At 51.0% G+C, this 16,377-nt stretch overlaps 1 protein-coding gene across 6 annotated transcripts in view; it reads right to left on the reverse strand.

Annotated features, from left to right (window-relative positions):
• ZMYM3 (zinc finger MYM-type containing 3) overlaps positions 1 to 16,377 on the reverse strand; it is a 36,209-nt gene that overhangs the window by 9,386 nt on the left and 10,446 nt on the right. For 5 of the 6 annotated variants that reach the window (XM_074882863.1, XM_074882861.1, XM_074882860.1 and 2 more), the window contains exons 2-13: positions 12,755 to 13,651; positions 12,018 to 12,061; positions 11,549 to 11,621; positions 10,462 to 10,753; positions 9,843 to 10,020; positions 9,196 to 9,408; positions 8,452 to 8,602; positions 7,771 to 7,886; positions 4,179 to 4,265; positions 3,698 to 3,848; positions 2,944 to 3,116; positions 2,355 to 2,520 (exon numbers count right to left, since the gene is read on the reverse strand). In XM_074882863.1, the coding sequence (XP_074738964.1) occupies positions 2,355 to 2,520; positions 2,944 to 3,116; positions 3,698 to 3,848; positions 4,179 to 4,265; positions 7,771 to 7,886; positions 8,452 to 8,602; positions 9,196 to 9,408; positions 9,843 to 10,020; positions 10,462 to 10,753; positions 11,549 to 11,621; positions 12,018 to 12,061; positions 12,755 to 13,637 (2,527 nt within the window). In that variant the 5' untranslated portion in view covers positions 13,638 to 13,651. The remainder of the gene's footprint in view (positions 1 to 2,354; positions 2,521 to 2,943; positions 3,117 to 3,697; positions 3,849 to 4,178; positions 4,266 to 7,770; positions 7,887 to 8,451; positions 8,603 to 9,195; positions 9,409 to 9,842; positions 10,021 to 10,461; positions 10,754 to 11,548; positions 11,622 to 12,017; positions 12,062 to 12,754; positions 13,652 to 16,377) is intronic. The other variant, XM_074882865.1, reaches the window with a different exon arrangement.

Consider the following 16,377-nt stretch of genomic DNA (forward strand, 5'->3'; position numbering starts at 1 on the left):
TCCCCTTGGAAGTCTCTGGACACAGTTCTGTGGCAGAAGCTCCTCAATCCCTCATTACACAGACTGTTCCCAGCACTCTCAGGATCACCAGGCTGGCAGCAGCCACAGGGTCACAGGAATGAATGGTTTTAAGCAACCACTGACTGCAAGAGAAGAAGCAAGTAGTCAGCAACTCTGCCCAAAATCCCAGCCTGAAATCCAGGTAGTCCCTGGTGAGCCGGCAACACAGTGGCCAGGTCCACAGGAGACCCTGGATGGACCAGGCAGAAACTGTTCCTCACTATGCACTGACAAGCTGCTCCTCCCAAAATCCCCTGCACAGCACACTGGGCTAGAAAGCTCTCTGTGTAAGCACACGGCCAGCCCGGGCTCCAGCAGCCTTCCTTTGTGAGCTGAGCAGTATGCCATGGTCCCTGGACAAGGATGTCCACAGCTATCCCACAGCTGGCAGGGGATGGGTGTGCCAGAACACACAGAGGGCCCAGTGCCACCAGCGGCATTCACCAAGCGCGGCAGCTGCTGGGGCAGCTTGGAGCTTGTGCTCAGCCGAGCGCTCATCACCACTGATGGGCTTTTCCTTGGCTGCCCTCAGAGTCCTCTGCTTCCCAGGGCACACAGAGAGACAGCTACGGCACGGTGAAGGGTAATGCACAATGCACCATGTGCCAAACAGCAGAGGTCTTGGGGGCCTCCAGAAACAGGTGGGGGGTGGGCTCAGACTCTCGTGGTTGGTGGTGGTGGAGAAGGTACTTCTCACTCTTGTGTTCCAAGGCTCCAAGGAGACAACGGCCAAATGGTGTGAAACATGCTCCCCTCTGCAGGCAGAGCTTGCTCGCTGTGCCTGTGTCCCAAAAGCAGTGTTACCGGTCCCTCACAAGCGAGATGCCTTGGAAGCACAGGACAAATAGAACAGCATGGCTAGGGCTGTGGAATCACCTGGTAAGCTACAGGAACGAGAAAATTTAATACCTCTTCCTCCCCTGGGCAGCAGGACAGTCTGTGCTCCATCAAGCAGACTCCCCCTGGGCACTCCCGTGCCAGCAGAAACCAACAGTTCCTTATCCAGGTCACTCCAGTGTGCTGCCACTTGAACCGTCACCTCACATGGCCTGTTATGGAGCGTGGCTCTTGGAGGGCGGGTTGGGACTCCCCTGGCTGGGGGAACCTGCTGCTTCTGGCAGAGCAGCTCTGCTTTGCTGTCTAAGCAGCACTGACATCCAGGGCTTCCCCCTTCTTGCAATCAGCCCACTGCTGTCAGGAAAGGAACCAGGAAGAGTCTGGAGATGGAGGACGAGGTCTCTCATGGGAAGGTCCTTGTCTTGGTTTCCCCTCCTTGGCGCACCCTAGCCAGGGTTTTACACCTCATGAAATCCCAGGGAGGGCAGCAAAGCCCTGAGCCTGTGATGCACGTATCTGTCGAAGCTTGATGCAGTGAAGCGAGTCCCACCATAAGCTGCAGGCATTTTAACTAGAGCACACAGATTACCTAGAAGATCGTGGCCTATGAAAGACCAAGCTGAATGAAACTACGCGAGTGTCCGAGGGCCAAGCGATGTCTTGTCACTGTCACTATGAGCACCTTCCATCCTGAGGGATCCCAAAGCACTTTGCAATCTTCCATAAGCAACTGGCTCAAGTTAATGATAGGAAATGGGGCAACAGGCAGTGAAAATCTCCTCTCCAGCTGGAACTCCACGGATGCAGAATGGGGTTATCCGGGACACGGGGTTGGCAACTCCCCAAAGCTGCAGCAATCTTTGGGTAAGTGGTAGGACTCCAATCTAACATCGCATGACAGAGTGCCTCCAGCAGCTCAGCGCTCCCTCAAGATCGTTCTAGGTTCAGTTCTGGCTGAGGAGAGCCCACCTACAGCATCACCAGCACCACTTCCTGCAGCACCCTGTGTTTTCCTTGAATGTTTCCCATCCAAGCACTGACCTGGCCCAATCCTGATTAGCTTATGAGATCTGAGAAGGTCACAGCTCGGAGGTGGCGTGGGGCTGCAGGTGGATTATCATGCCAAACCACACTGTCCCCTAACCCTGTAAATCGAGCTCTCCGCTGGCAACATGAGGATGTTAAATCCCTGAGTATCCTCGCTAAGTGTGAGCTACAGGCAGCACGCTGGCACCGGCTCCTCCCGTCTGGGCCCTGTGTGTCATAGAACCATAGATGTTAGAGATGGAGAAGCCCCATTAGGTCCCACTCTGTCCTTTCCCCCCCAAGGGCCAGTGCAGGATTGTTCCCTAGCGTCTCATCCAGTCCCGGGCAGGAAGCTTCCACCCCTCGCTGTTCAGTCTTCCCTGTGTCTCTCGGACTGAGCTATGCAGGTCCCCTCCCTCCCTCCTACTCACTGTTCAGCAGGCTCTCGGGCCCCTTCTGCGTGTCCAGGTTGGGCTGGTTCTGTTGATTGTAAAATCGCAGCAGACACTGCTGGTTGCAGAAGTGTTTGATTTGCCCTCGCCAGTGGATGGTTTCCAGCAGCTTCCCCTGACGCTTGCAGGCATGGCACCGAGCTGCCTAAAGCCCGCATCAGCAGGAGAGAAACAACGAGTAACTAACCACACCCCCTCCGAGTGCAACACAACTCTCCAGTGAAAGGTGCACATAGCAAGGTGCTGTGAGCTTCCCCACAGCAGTGCCCTGCCAGTGCCAGCCGGGGACTCCAGCGGTGCGAACTTCTCACAGCAGCACTAGCCGCGGATCCAGCACTGTGAGCTTCCTCAGTGCAGTGCTCTGGCAGGATCAGCTGGGGACTCCAGCTACGTGAGCTTCCCCGTAGCAGTGTCCCGTCATTGCCAGGCAGGACTCCAGCAGTGCCAGGTTCTCCGCAGCAGTGCCAGCCAGACTCCAGCAGTGCGAACTTCCTCAGTGCAATGCCCACTTATCTGGGTGCCGTGCCCACCACAGCACTTAGCACAAGCTGCCAGTGCCAATACTGACCTTGAAGTACCAGAGCAAGTATTTGCTTTTGCAGTCTTCACTACAGAAGTCCCAGGTGCTGCCCTCCAGCTGCTCGGTGACCGCCCGCTGGCAGGTCTGAGAACAGTAGGTGCAGGTGATGCAGCACAGGCCCAGGTTCTTGGTGAAATCCTGTTTGTAAAGAAGCACACACCCTGCGGAGAAACAATAGGAGTGAAACCTTCCCAGGATGAACTGGGGGCCTCCCTGACCCAAACATGACCAGAATCCAGGTCTGCGGAGACAACAGAGCACACGCAACACACTGTAGGGAACAATCCAGCACTGGCCCCTGGGGCTGGGATAAGATGGGACCTCATGGGGACTTGCCATCTCTCACCTCCATGCTTCTAGGAAGAGTCTGACTCCAACCTCCTGTGTGCAGGAACCCAGCAGGCAGGGCAAGGCCAGGTCAGGCCAGCCCAGACGCAAGAGCGTAGAAGTGCATGATGACAGGAGGAGCGGAGCTGCCACCTGCTGTCTCCCCAGCCCCCAGAGAGAGAAAAGCTGTGAGAAAGCCCTCCCCAAGGACACAATGAACGGTAAAGATCTTGCCCTAGGGCCTGGCTGGACAGCAAGCCATCCCCACGACAGTCCTCCCTTCACTGCATGGCAAGGCTCTCGCCCCAGGGCCTGGCTAAGACAGTCTCCCCTCTGTTCCTCTCCATGCTCTCTTCTCCTCCCCCAGCATGGGCTGGCATGGGGGCTCTGCCTCTCCCCTGCCTCCCCCAAGTACCTTCGCTGCAGAAGTTCTTCTCCACTCCAGAGAAACGGATCTTCTCATGCAGCAGCTTCTCCTGCTTGCAGTGCTCACACTGAGACACCACCCCGCGCAGCCGCTTGAAGTCCTCACAGCAGTCCTTGCAGCAGAACTGATACACCTTGTCCTGCCAAAGAGACCGCCACCAGGTCAGCCAGGCTGGCAGGAGGTCCCCACACTTCTCGGGGAAGCAAGAGCAAGACTATGGGGCTGAGTCAAGTCCCCAGCTCTCCTGGCATGGGGTTTGGCAGAAGTGGTCTCCTCCTGCCCTTCTGACATCCTGCTGAACATCAGGAGCACAGCACTCAGCGCACAGTCTCCAGGCACATCTCTGCAGCTAAGGCATTCAGAGCACTGGTGCAGACGGAACTCTGCTTTGAGCAGGGAGAGGAAGGAGCCCTGCTGTCCTCACCAGGGTTGGCCTCCACCTCAACATCCCCCTGGGGAAAGTCCTCACCTGCCAGTCTAGGATCTCCGGCTTCCCGCTGAAAAGATTGTGGCAATAATGGCAGTTGAGGTGGATCCCACCTTCCGGGCTGGTGCGCTGCAGGAGACAGAGAGCACTCATGGAGGGAGAGGCACACAGAGGGCAGAGAGCACCTGTTTTGCACTGCCACCACCTCCTGCCTCCTTCACTGTTCACAGCAGTCCATCTGCCCCTGCTCAGACTTGCGCTTGCTGCCACTGTCAGTGACTCACAGTCAGTCCATCAGATCATGTCTCACGCTCCTGGAGAGCAGATTCTTGAGCAATTTCACTTTGCTTCCAGTATCTGGCTCTTCTCAGGAAGGCAAGCTTTCAAGCTGCCACCCCTCTGGATTTGAAAACATTAAGAGATGGGGGCTCCACTACCTCTTCAGAGAATTTCTCTAAAAGATCTTGAAGCACAGGTGCCTGGTTTCTATTTTGAAGCTAATGCAACTTCAGAATTCAAGCAGCTGTTCTCATCCCACCTTCCTCTGCTAGATTAAACTGCCATTTAGCACTTGGTGTCTTGTCCACAGGGATATATTTATTAATAAAGTAATCTTCCTGGTTTTGTTTCTGATAACCTCAGAAAAGGTGTTCTGTGAGTGCCTCAAGTACATGCATATTTCAAGCCCAAATATAGTTTTTCTGCCTTTTTTTTCAGCATACTTCCAATTTTTCTCCAGGATTGAAAATAAAGTGGACATCAGATGAACATCCTTCCTATCCATGCAACATTCTAGGTAGCTCTTTTGCTTCCTAGCCCCCAAACTTTGACTCCCTGTTCCTCTGCTTGTACTTGCAATAACTTAATTAATCCTTCCCTCTGTGGCTGTAAACTGAGATGCTCATACTGAATGGCTTATCTGCAGTAATCCCAGGCCCTTTTCAAAATCCTTACTTTCCCAGGATTTACATCCCCACACTCCTGAGTAAAGCTGATACAGGATCTCGCACTGAACTGTGTTTAAGCTCACATTAGGAGGAACCAGTCTTGTCAAGCAATCCAATTGCTTTGCTTTCTATGACTGCCCTGACCTCAGCATGAGTTAACACTTCACCAGTTTTTGTTTCATCTGCAAAATTTTATCACGCTTACTTTATTGCCAGATGACTGATGAAGATGTTGAACTCCTTGGGCTTAATACTGATCCCAAAGAAGCCATCTTGAAACACTCTCTTCAGTGGTTTTCCTTTGACAAGTGTGTTCTGAGATCTGCCAGCAAGACAGTTCCTAATCCACGTTATGCATGGGTTTACCTGTATATTACAATGCTGATTTTACATGGCAATAATTCAAGTTAGGTGAATTAGGTGAAGTCCCTGGTGACTGGAAAAAGGGAAACATTGCACACATTTTTAAAAAGGGTAGAAAGGAAGACCCTGGGAACTACCGACCTGTCAGCCTCACCTCTGTGCCTGGGAAGATTATGGAATAGATCCTCCTAGAAGCTGTGCCAAGGCACATGGAGGACAGGGAGGTGATTCAAGACAGCCAGCACAGCTTCACCAAGGGCAAGTCCTGCCTGACCAACCTAGTGGCTGACTGATGGATTGACTACATCAGTGGACAAGTAAAGACCTACGGATGTCATCTATCTGGACTTCTGTAAGGCCTTTGACATGGTCCCCCACAGCATCCTTCTCTCTAAATGGGAGAGAGATGGATTTGATGGATGGACTGTTCGGTGGATGAGGAATCGGTTGGACAGTCACATCCAGAGAGTAGTGGTCAACAGCTCAATGTCCAGATGAGGATTGGTGACAAGTCGTGTCCCTCAGGGGTCCATACTGGGACTGTTTAATATCTTCATCAGTGACATGGACAGTGGGATAGAGTGCACCCTCAGCAAATTTGCAGATGACACCAAGCTGAGTGGTGCAGTTGTCACACCCGAGGGACAGGATGCCATCCAGAGGGACCTGGACAGGCTTGAGAAGTGGGCCCATGTGAACCTCACGAGGTTTAACAAGGCCAAGTGCAAGGTCCTGCACATGGGTTGGGGCAACCCCCAGTATCAATACAGGCTGGGGAATGAAGGGATTGAGAACAGCCCTGTGGAGAAGGACTTGGGGTACTGGTGGATGAAAAGCTGGACATGAGCCAGCAACATGCGCTCGCAGCCCAGAAAGCCAACCGTGTCCTGGGCTGCCCAAAAAGAAGCGTGGCCAGCAGGTTGAGGGAGGTGATTCTGCCCGTCTACTCTGCTCTGGTGAGACCCCACCTGGGAGTACTGTGTCCAGCTCTGGAGCCCTTAGCACAGGAAAGACATGGACCTGCTGGAGCAGGTCCAGAGGAGGCCACAAAGATGATCAGAGGGATGGAACAGCTCTCCTATGAGGACAGGCTGAGTTGGGATTGTTCAGCCTGGAGAAGGCTCCAGGGAGACATTAGTGCAGCCTTTCAATACTTGAAGGGGGCTTATAAGAAAGATGGGGAAGGACAAACTTTCCCGTAGGGCCTGTTGCGATAGGACAAGGGGTAATGGTTTTAAACTAAAAGATGGTAGTTTTAGATTAGATACAGGGAAGAATTTTTTTACGATGAAGGTGGTGAAACACTGGAACAGGTTGCCCAGAGGTGATAGATTCCCATCCCTGGAAGTGTTCAAGGCCAGGCTGGACAGGACTCTGAGCAACCTAATCTACTTGAAGATGTCCCTGATCATTTGCAGGGAGGTTGGACTAGATGACCTTTAAAGGTCCCTTCCAACCCCAACTATTCTATGATTCAAGTCTTATTAAGTCTACAACTGTAAAAAATCTACAGTTACCCTACCAACACCATTTGTGATCTCAGCAAAGGATTACATCAAAGATTTATTTTAAAAAAAAACAACAAAAAACCCACCCAAAAAACTCCCAACACAAAAACCACAAGAAAAAAACAAACCCCAAAACCAAATGCTGCAACTGAGAGTAACTAACTCTCTACCTCTAGATTTTCTAAGTTTTCTCAGTTGCCCAAGGCACGTCCTGGCCTAAGTTTCCCAGGTCTTCCCAGCTGTTGCTTCATTCTTTGACAACTGTACAAACCGAATATTCTTCCAGTTGCCTTTGAATACCACAAACATTTCACAGATGCTGAAACTTAGCATCAGAAGATTAAAAACCACCAGTCAAACCTTTGAAGATTATTAAACATGAGGTATCCAGGACTGCTGGTTGTAAATTTTTAGACAACACATCCTAGAAGACTTATGTTCTTTGGTGCTGCCTGGCTCAGAGGGCAGCTCTGCCCCTTTCTACCCCACTGTGCTTTGCTAGCTTACTTGTGCTTCTGCTCATGCCATCATAAGGCTACCACATCCCAAACCACTCATGCAGCTCTGCACTGCACTCCCGCTGGACATAACCTGGTAGACAGGAGTGTGTTACAGCCCACCTTATCCCAACAGAGGAAGGGGGAGATAGGGCCAAGATCAAGTTATTGGCAACTACAGTCACTGCAACTCTTGTGCTCCAGCACAGACTTTCTTACAGACCCTCCCTGAGGAGCTCGAGGAAGGTGGAGCCTCTGCTAAGTGTGAAAGGAAGCATGAGCTCCACGGCCCAGCCCAGCATGAAGGATATTTCAGTACCTGGAATTTGGTCCAGCAGCTGGGGCTGCAGAACTGGTAGACAACCCGGTCTGTCTTGTTGTAATAGCAGGGTTCAGATAAACTCTTTCTGCAGAAGCTGCAGGGTCTAGAGGGACCTGATAAAACAGATAGCAATCAGTGAGGGCAGCAGCACAGGATGTGGGACTGGATTCTGAGGATGGCATGCAAGCTACTCACTCATCCTCAGTCTGTCAAGCTATTATCAAAAAGCAAGGGACAAGAACACCAGGAAAATAAAAGCACCAGATTCTGCTAGGACAGAAATGTTAAACATGGATGGAGTGCAGAGTGGTTAAAGGAAGTGACCCTAGCTCTACAGGAATTTGGACAAAACAGGCTGCAATCCTTGCACCAGAGACCATACCCATTCCTGGACACCCTGGTACTCCATGTAATGGAAAGGGCAATGCCAGCACAGCACAGCATTACAACTGCTTCCTGCGTTCTCAAGAACAGCAATGTATAATACCCCTCAGTATTAAGATGTCTACATGCTGCAAGGGTTCCTCCCTCTCCAAATCTCCTTCCACTTGTCTCACTGGATTCCTCCCCAGGCAAGCAAGATGCCTTCTTTCCAGTCTCATCCACAAGCAATAAATAGTACCAAGGAAGGCATTAGAGTGGAGAGGTGACTGATTCCCTGTACATAGTTGCTCTTACCAACCAAGCCCGACTGCTTCACTTTGTGGGAGGTAGTGCAGCAAATGGAGCAGAACAGGCCCATCTTGCCACTGCGATCCACATTGGGCAACATGTCGAAGTTCTTGCACAGCGTCTTGCACCACATGCATGGGTAGACCCGAGTGTTCTTCTGCAAAGAGAACAGAACAGAGCTGCTAGGGAGATCATCACAGCTGGTGAGGCCCAACCCTCATATCCCACCCCACTACTGTACCCACCACAGGGCAGCTCTCCTGCAGGGAACACCTGATGCCAGACCCAGGCTCATAGTCTGCAGGTTCAAGTGGTGGTAGCAAAAAATGCTGCCTTCGGCACCTCACCTTCTCATTTCAAGGGTACCCTGGCAGGAATACAGAGCTTGGCACTGCCACCAAGACAGTTAAGTGAAGCTTGCTCAGGCCATGGAGGAACATATCCAAACAAGCTTTGTGGAGACATCCGAAAGAAGCCAGCCCATGCTCACTGCATATACCAGTGTTACTGCATAGTCCTTACTGAGTGCCTGACCCATGCTCGGGTCCAAGATGGGCCCCGTGAAGAATAAATATATTCTGTTTGCCTGCTTCAAAGCTTCTCCACAGAAAACTCTTAAATATTTTGTCAGCAATAAAATCTCGGGGAGTTCAAGTCACCTGCCATTGCATGAAGTGCCCTGTGCCACACCGAGTAAAGGAGCTGTGTGCCAACGGAGACCCCCCACCCCAGGCAGCTGACTTCACACACCTTCTTGTAACTGTTAAGACAAGCAGAGTTGCAGAAACGTTTTTGCTGGCCTTCGTGGAAGAGGTATTCCAGGGGCAAGCCCTTGTTGTAGATGTAAAGTCCGCAGTTGTCACAACAGTTGGTTTTCAGCCCCTTAGTGGCCCGGAACTTGGTGAAGCAGGCATCACTGCAGATACGGTGAACCACGTTCCCATTGCTGACTTCATGCTGGATCTGCAGAGACATCACTGCTGTCACTCCCCAAACCACCACGTGCCTCCTTCCAACGCGTATGCGCCACTACTACCACAGCCCTTGGGGTAACTGGCTGTTACACTGAAACTCGGGCAAGTGCCACACTGGAAGCTGGTGTGGACTCAAGCTGGCCTCCCTTGTCAAAAGTCAGCAGAGCAACTGGGAGAGCAGAGTGGCAGGAAGCAATGAGCTTCAGGGCAGGGAGAGCAGAAGCCTTATTTCTTCTGCTGGAATAAGGGCTGGTTCACAATAACAAGGAAGGACCTGGGAGTGAGTCCAAGTCAGCTCAGGGGCTGAGGCCTCACACCACGGGAGAACCTGGCAAACGCCCTGCGATGGTCCCAGGCAGGGCCAAGTGTTGCAGGTCACAAGCACCTCATCCAGGGCATGGGAAGGACAAGGGATTTGTTTACCTCGCCAGGTTTGTGGCAGACGCTGCAGCGGCTGGCATCCGAGGCATCTGCGGACTGAGGTGCTGGTCTGTGCTGCTGGGCCTCGTAGAGGGAGAGGCAGACGGAGGTACAGAACTCGTGGAAAGAGCCGCCTGAACCAATCTGGGCAACCACAGAGTCCTTGGTGTTCCAGATCTCCCTGGGGATCAGGAAGGGATATGTTAATGCAGGGACACAACAGTCCTGCCACGGAGGGATGGGATGGCACACTGCAAGGCATGGGACTTTCTGGTGTTCCAAAAGGGTGGCAAGGACTGTCTCATAGCACCTTCTGTCGCAGCCCAGAGGGGTGGGGCCTGAAGATGAAGCATGTGGGAGGTTGTTTGGAGAGGAGGCTGTGATATGGGGCATTGAGCCTGGGGACAGTCAGGGAAAGACAATAATGTAAAGGGGGCGTAGGGAGCACGGGATATGCGGTGTGTGAAGAAAGACATGGGGCAGCAGCTGGCAGTGGGCAGGAGTGATGTGAGTGAATGGGAAGCATGAGGGTCACAGGGATGGCACTGGCAGGTGGGGCTGTGGGACAGGTGAATGGGGTCACAAGCATGGGAGCACTGAGGAAAGGGGAATGAACACACACTTTTTACAGAAGGTGCATATCTTCTTGCCAGGTGGTTTTTTTGAGAAAGTGGTGAGACAGGAGCTGGAGCAGAAGAGCTGAGGAAGCCCTTTACGCTGGTAGGCAGTTTGGCCCTTCTGCAGTGGGGTCCGGCAGTTGGCACAAGTCATCTTGGTGACAGTAGAGCGGGCAGCTCGCTGAGCCATCTGAGTTCGTAAAGACATGCGAGTTGAGCGTCGGGTACGAAAAGGAACAAAATCCTCATCGTTGGGATCATCCACCATTGCATCAGAGTCTTCATCAGAGACTGGAACTGCAAAGCAGCAGAGAAAGATGCACAGAAATGCCTCATTAGGAGTTGAGACAGAAACCTCTGCCATGAGACATACCCTGGGGCTTTCTGGGGTCACCTTTCTAGAGTCCCTCTACATGCTTTGTACCTGTCCGGGTGGAATGATAAAGGGACCTTTAAAAGATATTCTGTTGGAATTGGAGATGAGTCGTCAGGAGGTCTTTAAGCAAACTGGGCTTAAGTACAATTCCTCTCTAAGAAGTCATGATTTGCAAAGATTGAGCAGAATCCCAAAATGTGAACATTTACAGCAGAAAACCCTCCAAGAACCAGTAGACCTTAAAGGGAACAAGCTGGATCACCAGTCTCCAGCACAGGCAGGCAATGAAGAAGCAACACACAAATACTAGGGAATGGCAGGGTAACACTCAACATCTCAAAGAACAGAGACTTCACATACTTCTGTGGGAAAATCCCCAAAATGCAACCTTCCTTCAGACAGCCTGGTGCCATAGAGACAAAAGAAGAAAGTTCCTGGCTGAGGAGATGGAAGATGGATTTCCTGGGAACAACCCCAGAGCCTCATCCTATTACTTGGTGTTTGGTGTCTACACATCACTGTAAAACCTCCCTTCAACCTAAGTGCTCTGCGAATGCGAGACAAGTACCCCAGGACGAAGACTCACAGGGTGAAGGCACCTGTCCTGTGTAAGAGGAAAGTCTGCACAGAAGCTCCAGAGTTCACACCGAACTTACAATGGGCCTGGGCCCTGCTCTCTGGCTGAAAACAGACATTGGCCAGCCCTAGTTACTCACTGCTCTCTGACGAGTTCACAGTTTCAGGCCTGGTAGTTTCTGATCTTCTGGCTCGTTCACTTCTTTTCTGCTCCTAGAAGACATTCAGAAAACACTTAAGATAACCATCTGCTACGACAACCATGCATAAATATACCCCAGAGCATGGTGGAGTTCCAACTTCTGGGATTTGCTTTCCCAGTAACTAGGCTGAAAATGCATAAAACCCCGTGGATACCTGACCAGAGCTGGCAAGATGGGGGAGAGGGGGAAGTAGACTTATGAGAATGACATTCCAGCTGGGGGTAGCAGGGACACACTGAAGCCACATTACAGCACTGTGGCAGTGCACAGGGAGCACTCCATCACAGGAGACATGCAAACTACTTCACAGAGGGCTGACGAGACAGCCAGTGTCCCTCAGAGTTTGACAACAGCCAGCCACCCTCTACGCTCCTGTACCATACATACTTGCCTGCATTCTCCTCACCTTCTCAGTTGGCAGCTCGCTTCCCTTCCCAGACAGGCCTTCTCCTAGAACAGAAGGACAGAAGAAGCTTGCATCTAATATCTTGCTTTTCTCCAACAGAAGAGGGCAGGTGTTCTTCAAATGCAGCTGCCCTTTGGGTCAGTCTGCACATGAAGCCTCAGACAGTCCTGACTAACAACCACAGTTCTGATCAGACACAGGAAAGCTCCTAAAACCACCCACCATGTGTAGTTAGAGATCCAAACACACAGCTTGGGAGGAATCCTGTAAGGGGGAGACCTCCTGCATAGGGAGGTATCTTTGACTGCTTCTGACTGAGACTGAGCATCTCCCGAGGATGGCCAGACTGGGCAGAGGGACTTTGTCTATTGGAAACACCTTCTCCTGGTGACCCTCAGTTCCAGGAAAGACTTCAGTGATGAAGAGTGTGAATTAACCTGATGCACAGTGCAGCTTTATCAGGGAAGCTCCTAGCTGACACAAGCATTGAAAATTGAAGTTAAATCTATGAAAACCCGAGTAAGAGCTTGTGTGCACCAAGGGAGCAGCTTCCAGAGCATTATTCCCTGTAAGCAAGATGTTTTCCCAAAGTCTATCCCATCAGTAGCGCTGACAATTTCCATAGCAGTGGACAATGGGAAAAGTTGGAGGGCAAAACAGACTCCAGCTTCAGCAATGTGCAGCAGGATGAGCTCCTGAGCAAAAGGAAGCCAAGTTCTGCAGAGATAACAACCTACCTGCTGGCAGGGAGGCTTCCTGTGCTTTCAGTACACTACTTTCTTTAAGTGAGTTGTTCCCACTATCATCCCCTTCCTCTGCCTGGTTTTCCTCCGTGGGCTCAGGAGGCAAAGCTGCAGTAGTGTTGTTGGGGCTCAGTTCCACCTCTGCTTCCCCTGCCACCCCTTCCCTCTGCATGGGTGAGCTTTTCCTTGGTGCCTTCAACCTGGTCTTCTTTGTCTGTTTAAGACTGAGTTGCGGGGGGGCCATTGGCAGACTTGAGGATTGTGCTGTGATTTCTTCCATGGCTGGGGCACTGCTGAGGTCTCCGGAGTCAGGAACGGGCTGTTGGGGCGATTCAGGGGTGTTGTCATCAGACAGTGCAGGAATAGCAGCAGCACCATCTTCCTTTAGGTCCCCAGAATCATTTTTTGGTGCATCTTTCCCTTCTTTCCATGTTTCTGGAACAAGGGCTTCTCTAGAAAGGGCAGAGGAGTCTGCCGGTCCATCCTCCACATCCTGGGAAGGATGTGCCTTATACAGCCCATCCAGACCCTCTGACTTATCTAGCTCCATCAAGTCAGCAGTTTTATCCAAGTCATCTAAGACTTCAGGCTTCTCCAGCATATCCAAGACACTAGGTTTATCTAGAACGAGGTTGTTTGATTTGTTTAGTTCAGACACGCTGTCTGCTTTCACTAGAAGGTCCAAGTCCCCATCTGCAGTCATCTGCTTAGATTGATCCCAGGCAGGGGGCTGAAGAACTGAAGCTTCCTGAGTAGAAGCTGTTTGGGAACCCAGGAGATCTTCCCCAAACTCCATGTCAGCAGGGAGATCACCAATAAGTGGTTTGTCAGGCAAGGACAGGGGGTCCAAAGATCCCGAAAATTCACTGGAATCCATTTAGAAGATGGCAACTGGAAATGAGAGACAGACTTGCAAGTTAATGTAAAGTAGTCTTAACACAGCACATGGATTGTCCACTCTTCTGAACACTGTTGGAGTAAAGGAAGGCCCAGTAATACTGCTAGCCATAACCAGGATACCAGCAAATCAATCACATCCACTCATGAGGTTACAAAACTCTAAAGCCAAACAGCAGCAGTGGGACGCAGCTGTTCAGTACAGCAGACCTTGGGGAACTCCACAGCCTCCACACGCGTCACCACAGCATGGCAAACAGGCTCGCTTATGCTAAATGACACAGTGGGGTATTAGAAATGACTCAAGTATCAATTCAGGAGGCTTCATAGAGCTGTTCTATGGTGTGCAATATGCCCTTCCCTGCCCTCCTCTCTATCTCACCAGACCCAAAAGATGTGGTCTGTCCTTTCTCCTGATCTGTTCTCATGGAGCTAATACAGCTTTTATTTTTAAAGTATCTTTTCTCTTAAACATAGAGGCAAAAAGAACTCCTTTATAGCTCTGTAACCTGTGCCTTGAACAAGATACAGGATGACAAGATGCATGAATTTTGTCAGAGGACAGATATAAACCATGTTATAGTATAACTACAGCTACAGCATAGTCCCAAAACTATGTGGGCTGATATTCAGACACAGAACAATTGGAAAAGCTTAAGTTAGAACTAGGTGGAATTCTGGAGAATGGCAAGAAGAAATGGAGTAAAGCTCCTGGACAAGCTCAAGCATAAAAAAGGAAGCCTACAGAGGGTGGAAGCAAGGACAGGTAGCCTGGAAGGAATACAGAGAAACTGTCCAAGTAGCCAGGGATCAGGTTAGGAAGGCCAAAGCCCTGATAGAATTAAATCTGGCCCAGGGATGTTAAGGACAAGAAAATCTTCTATAGTTATGTTGGTGATAAAAGGAAGACTAGGGAAAATGTGGGCCCTCTCCAGAAGGAAATGGGAGACTTGGTTACCCAGGATATGGAGAAGACTGAGAATCTCAACAACTTTTTTTCCTCAGTCTTCACCAAAAGTGCTCCAGCCACACTACCCAATACAGGGAAGGCAAAGGTGGGGACTGGGAGAAGGAAGAACCGCCCACTGTAGGAGAAGATCAGGTTCGAGACCATCTAAGGAACCTGAAGGTGCACAAGTTCAGGGGACCTGATAAGATTCATCCGCGGGTCCTGAGGGAACTGGTGGATGAAGTGGCAAAGCCACTATCCATCATATTTGAGAAGTCGTGTCAGTCCAGTGAAGTTCCCACTGACTGGAAAAGGGGAAACATAACCCCCATTTTTAAAAAGGGAAAAAAAGAAGACCCAGGGAAGTACGACAGTCAGTATCACCTCTGTGCCCAGCAAGATCATGGAGCAGGTCCTCCTGGAAACTAGGCTAGGGCACATGGAAAATAAGGACGTGATGGGGGACAGCCAACATGGTTTCACTAAGGGCAAATTGTGCCTGTCAAATTTGGTGGCCACCTACAACAGGGTTATAGCACTGGTGGATAAGGGAAGAACAAATGAAGTCATCCACCTGGACTTGTGCAAAGCATTTGACACCATCCTGCACAATATCCTTGTCTCTAAATTGGAGAGATGGATGGACCTCTTGATGGATAAGGAATTGGCTGGATGGTCACATTCAAAGAGTTGCAGTCATCCAAGTGGAGAGTGGTGACAAGTGCCGTTCCTCAGTGGTTGGTGTTGGGACCAGCGCTGTTTAACATCTTTGTTGGTGACATGGACAGTGGGATCGAGGCACCCTCAGCAAGTTTGCCAACAGCACCAAGCTGTGTGGTGCAGTCAACATCCTGGAGGGAAGGGATGTGCCATCCAGAGGGACCTGGACAGGCTGGAGAGGTGGGCCTGTGCAAACCTCATGAAGTTCAACAAGGCCAAATGCAAGGTCCTGCACATGGGTTGAGCCAATTCCAAGCACAAATACAGGCTGGGTGATGAGTGGATTGAGAGCAGCCCTGCAGAAAAGGACTTGGGGGTACTGGTGGATGGAAAACTGACTATGAGCCAGCAATGTGCACTCGCAGCTGAGAAAGCCAACTGTGTCCTGGGCTGCATCAAGAGAAGTGAGGCCAGCAGGTCAAGGGAGGTGATTCTGTCCCTATACTTTGCTCTGGTGAGACCACACCTGCAGTGCTGTGTCCAGCTCTGGGGCCCCCAGCATCAGAAGGACATAGACTGGTTGGAGCCAGTCCAGAGGCAGGCCACAAAGATGATCAGGGGGCTGGAGCACCTCCCTTATGAGGACAGGCTGAGAGAGTTGGGGTTGTTCAGCCTAGAGAAGGCTCCCTGGAGACCTTATAGCAGCCTTCCAGTACTCAAAGGGGGTCTACAGGAAAGATGGGGAAGGACTCTTGATCAGGGAGTGTAGGGATAGGATGAGGGGTAACGGTTTTAAACTGAAAGAGGGTAGATTTAGATTAGATATAAAGAAGAAACTCATCACTGTGAGAGTGGTGAGACACTGACACAGGCTGCCCAGAGAAGCTGTGGCTGCCCCCTCCCTGGCAGTGTTCAAGGCCAGGTTGGATGGGGCTTTGAGCAACCTGGTCTGGTGGAAGGTGTCCCTGCCCATGGCAGGGGGGGGTGGAACTAGGTGGTCTTTAACATCCCTCCCTACCCAAGCCATTCTATGATTATATGTTAAAAGCACTCATAAAAGGAAGAATAAGTAACAAAGTAGACGGAAGCATGCAATGGGAGTCAGTCACTT

The sequence above is a fragment of the Strix uralensis genome, chromosome 13 (genome assembly GCF_047716275.1).
Source record: "Strix uralensis isolate ZFMK-TIS-50842 chromosome 13, bStrUra1, whole genome shotgun sequence".
Taxonomy (NCBI): domain Eukaryota; kingdom Metazoa; phylum Chordata; class Aves; order Strigiformes; family Strigidae; genus Strix; species Strix uralensis.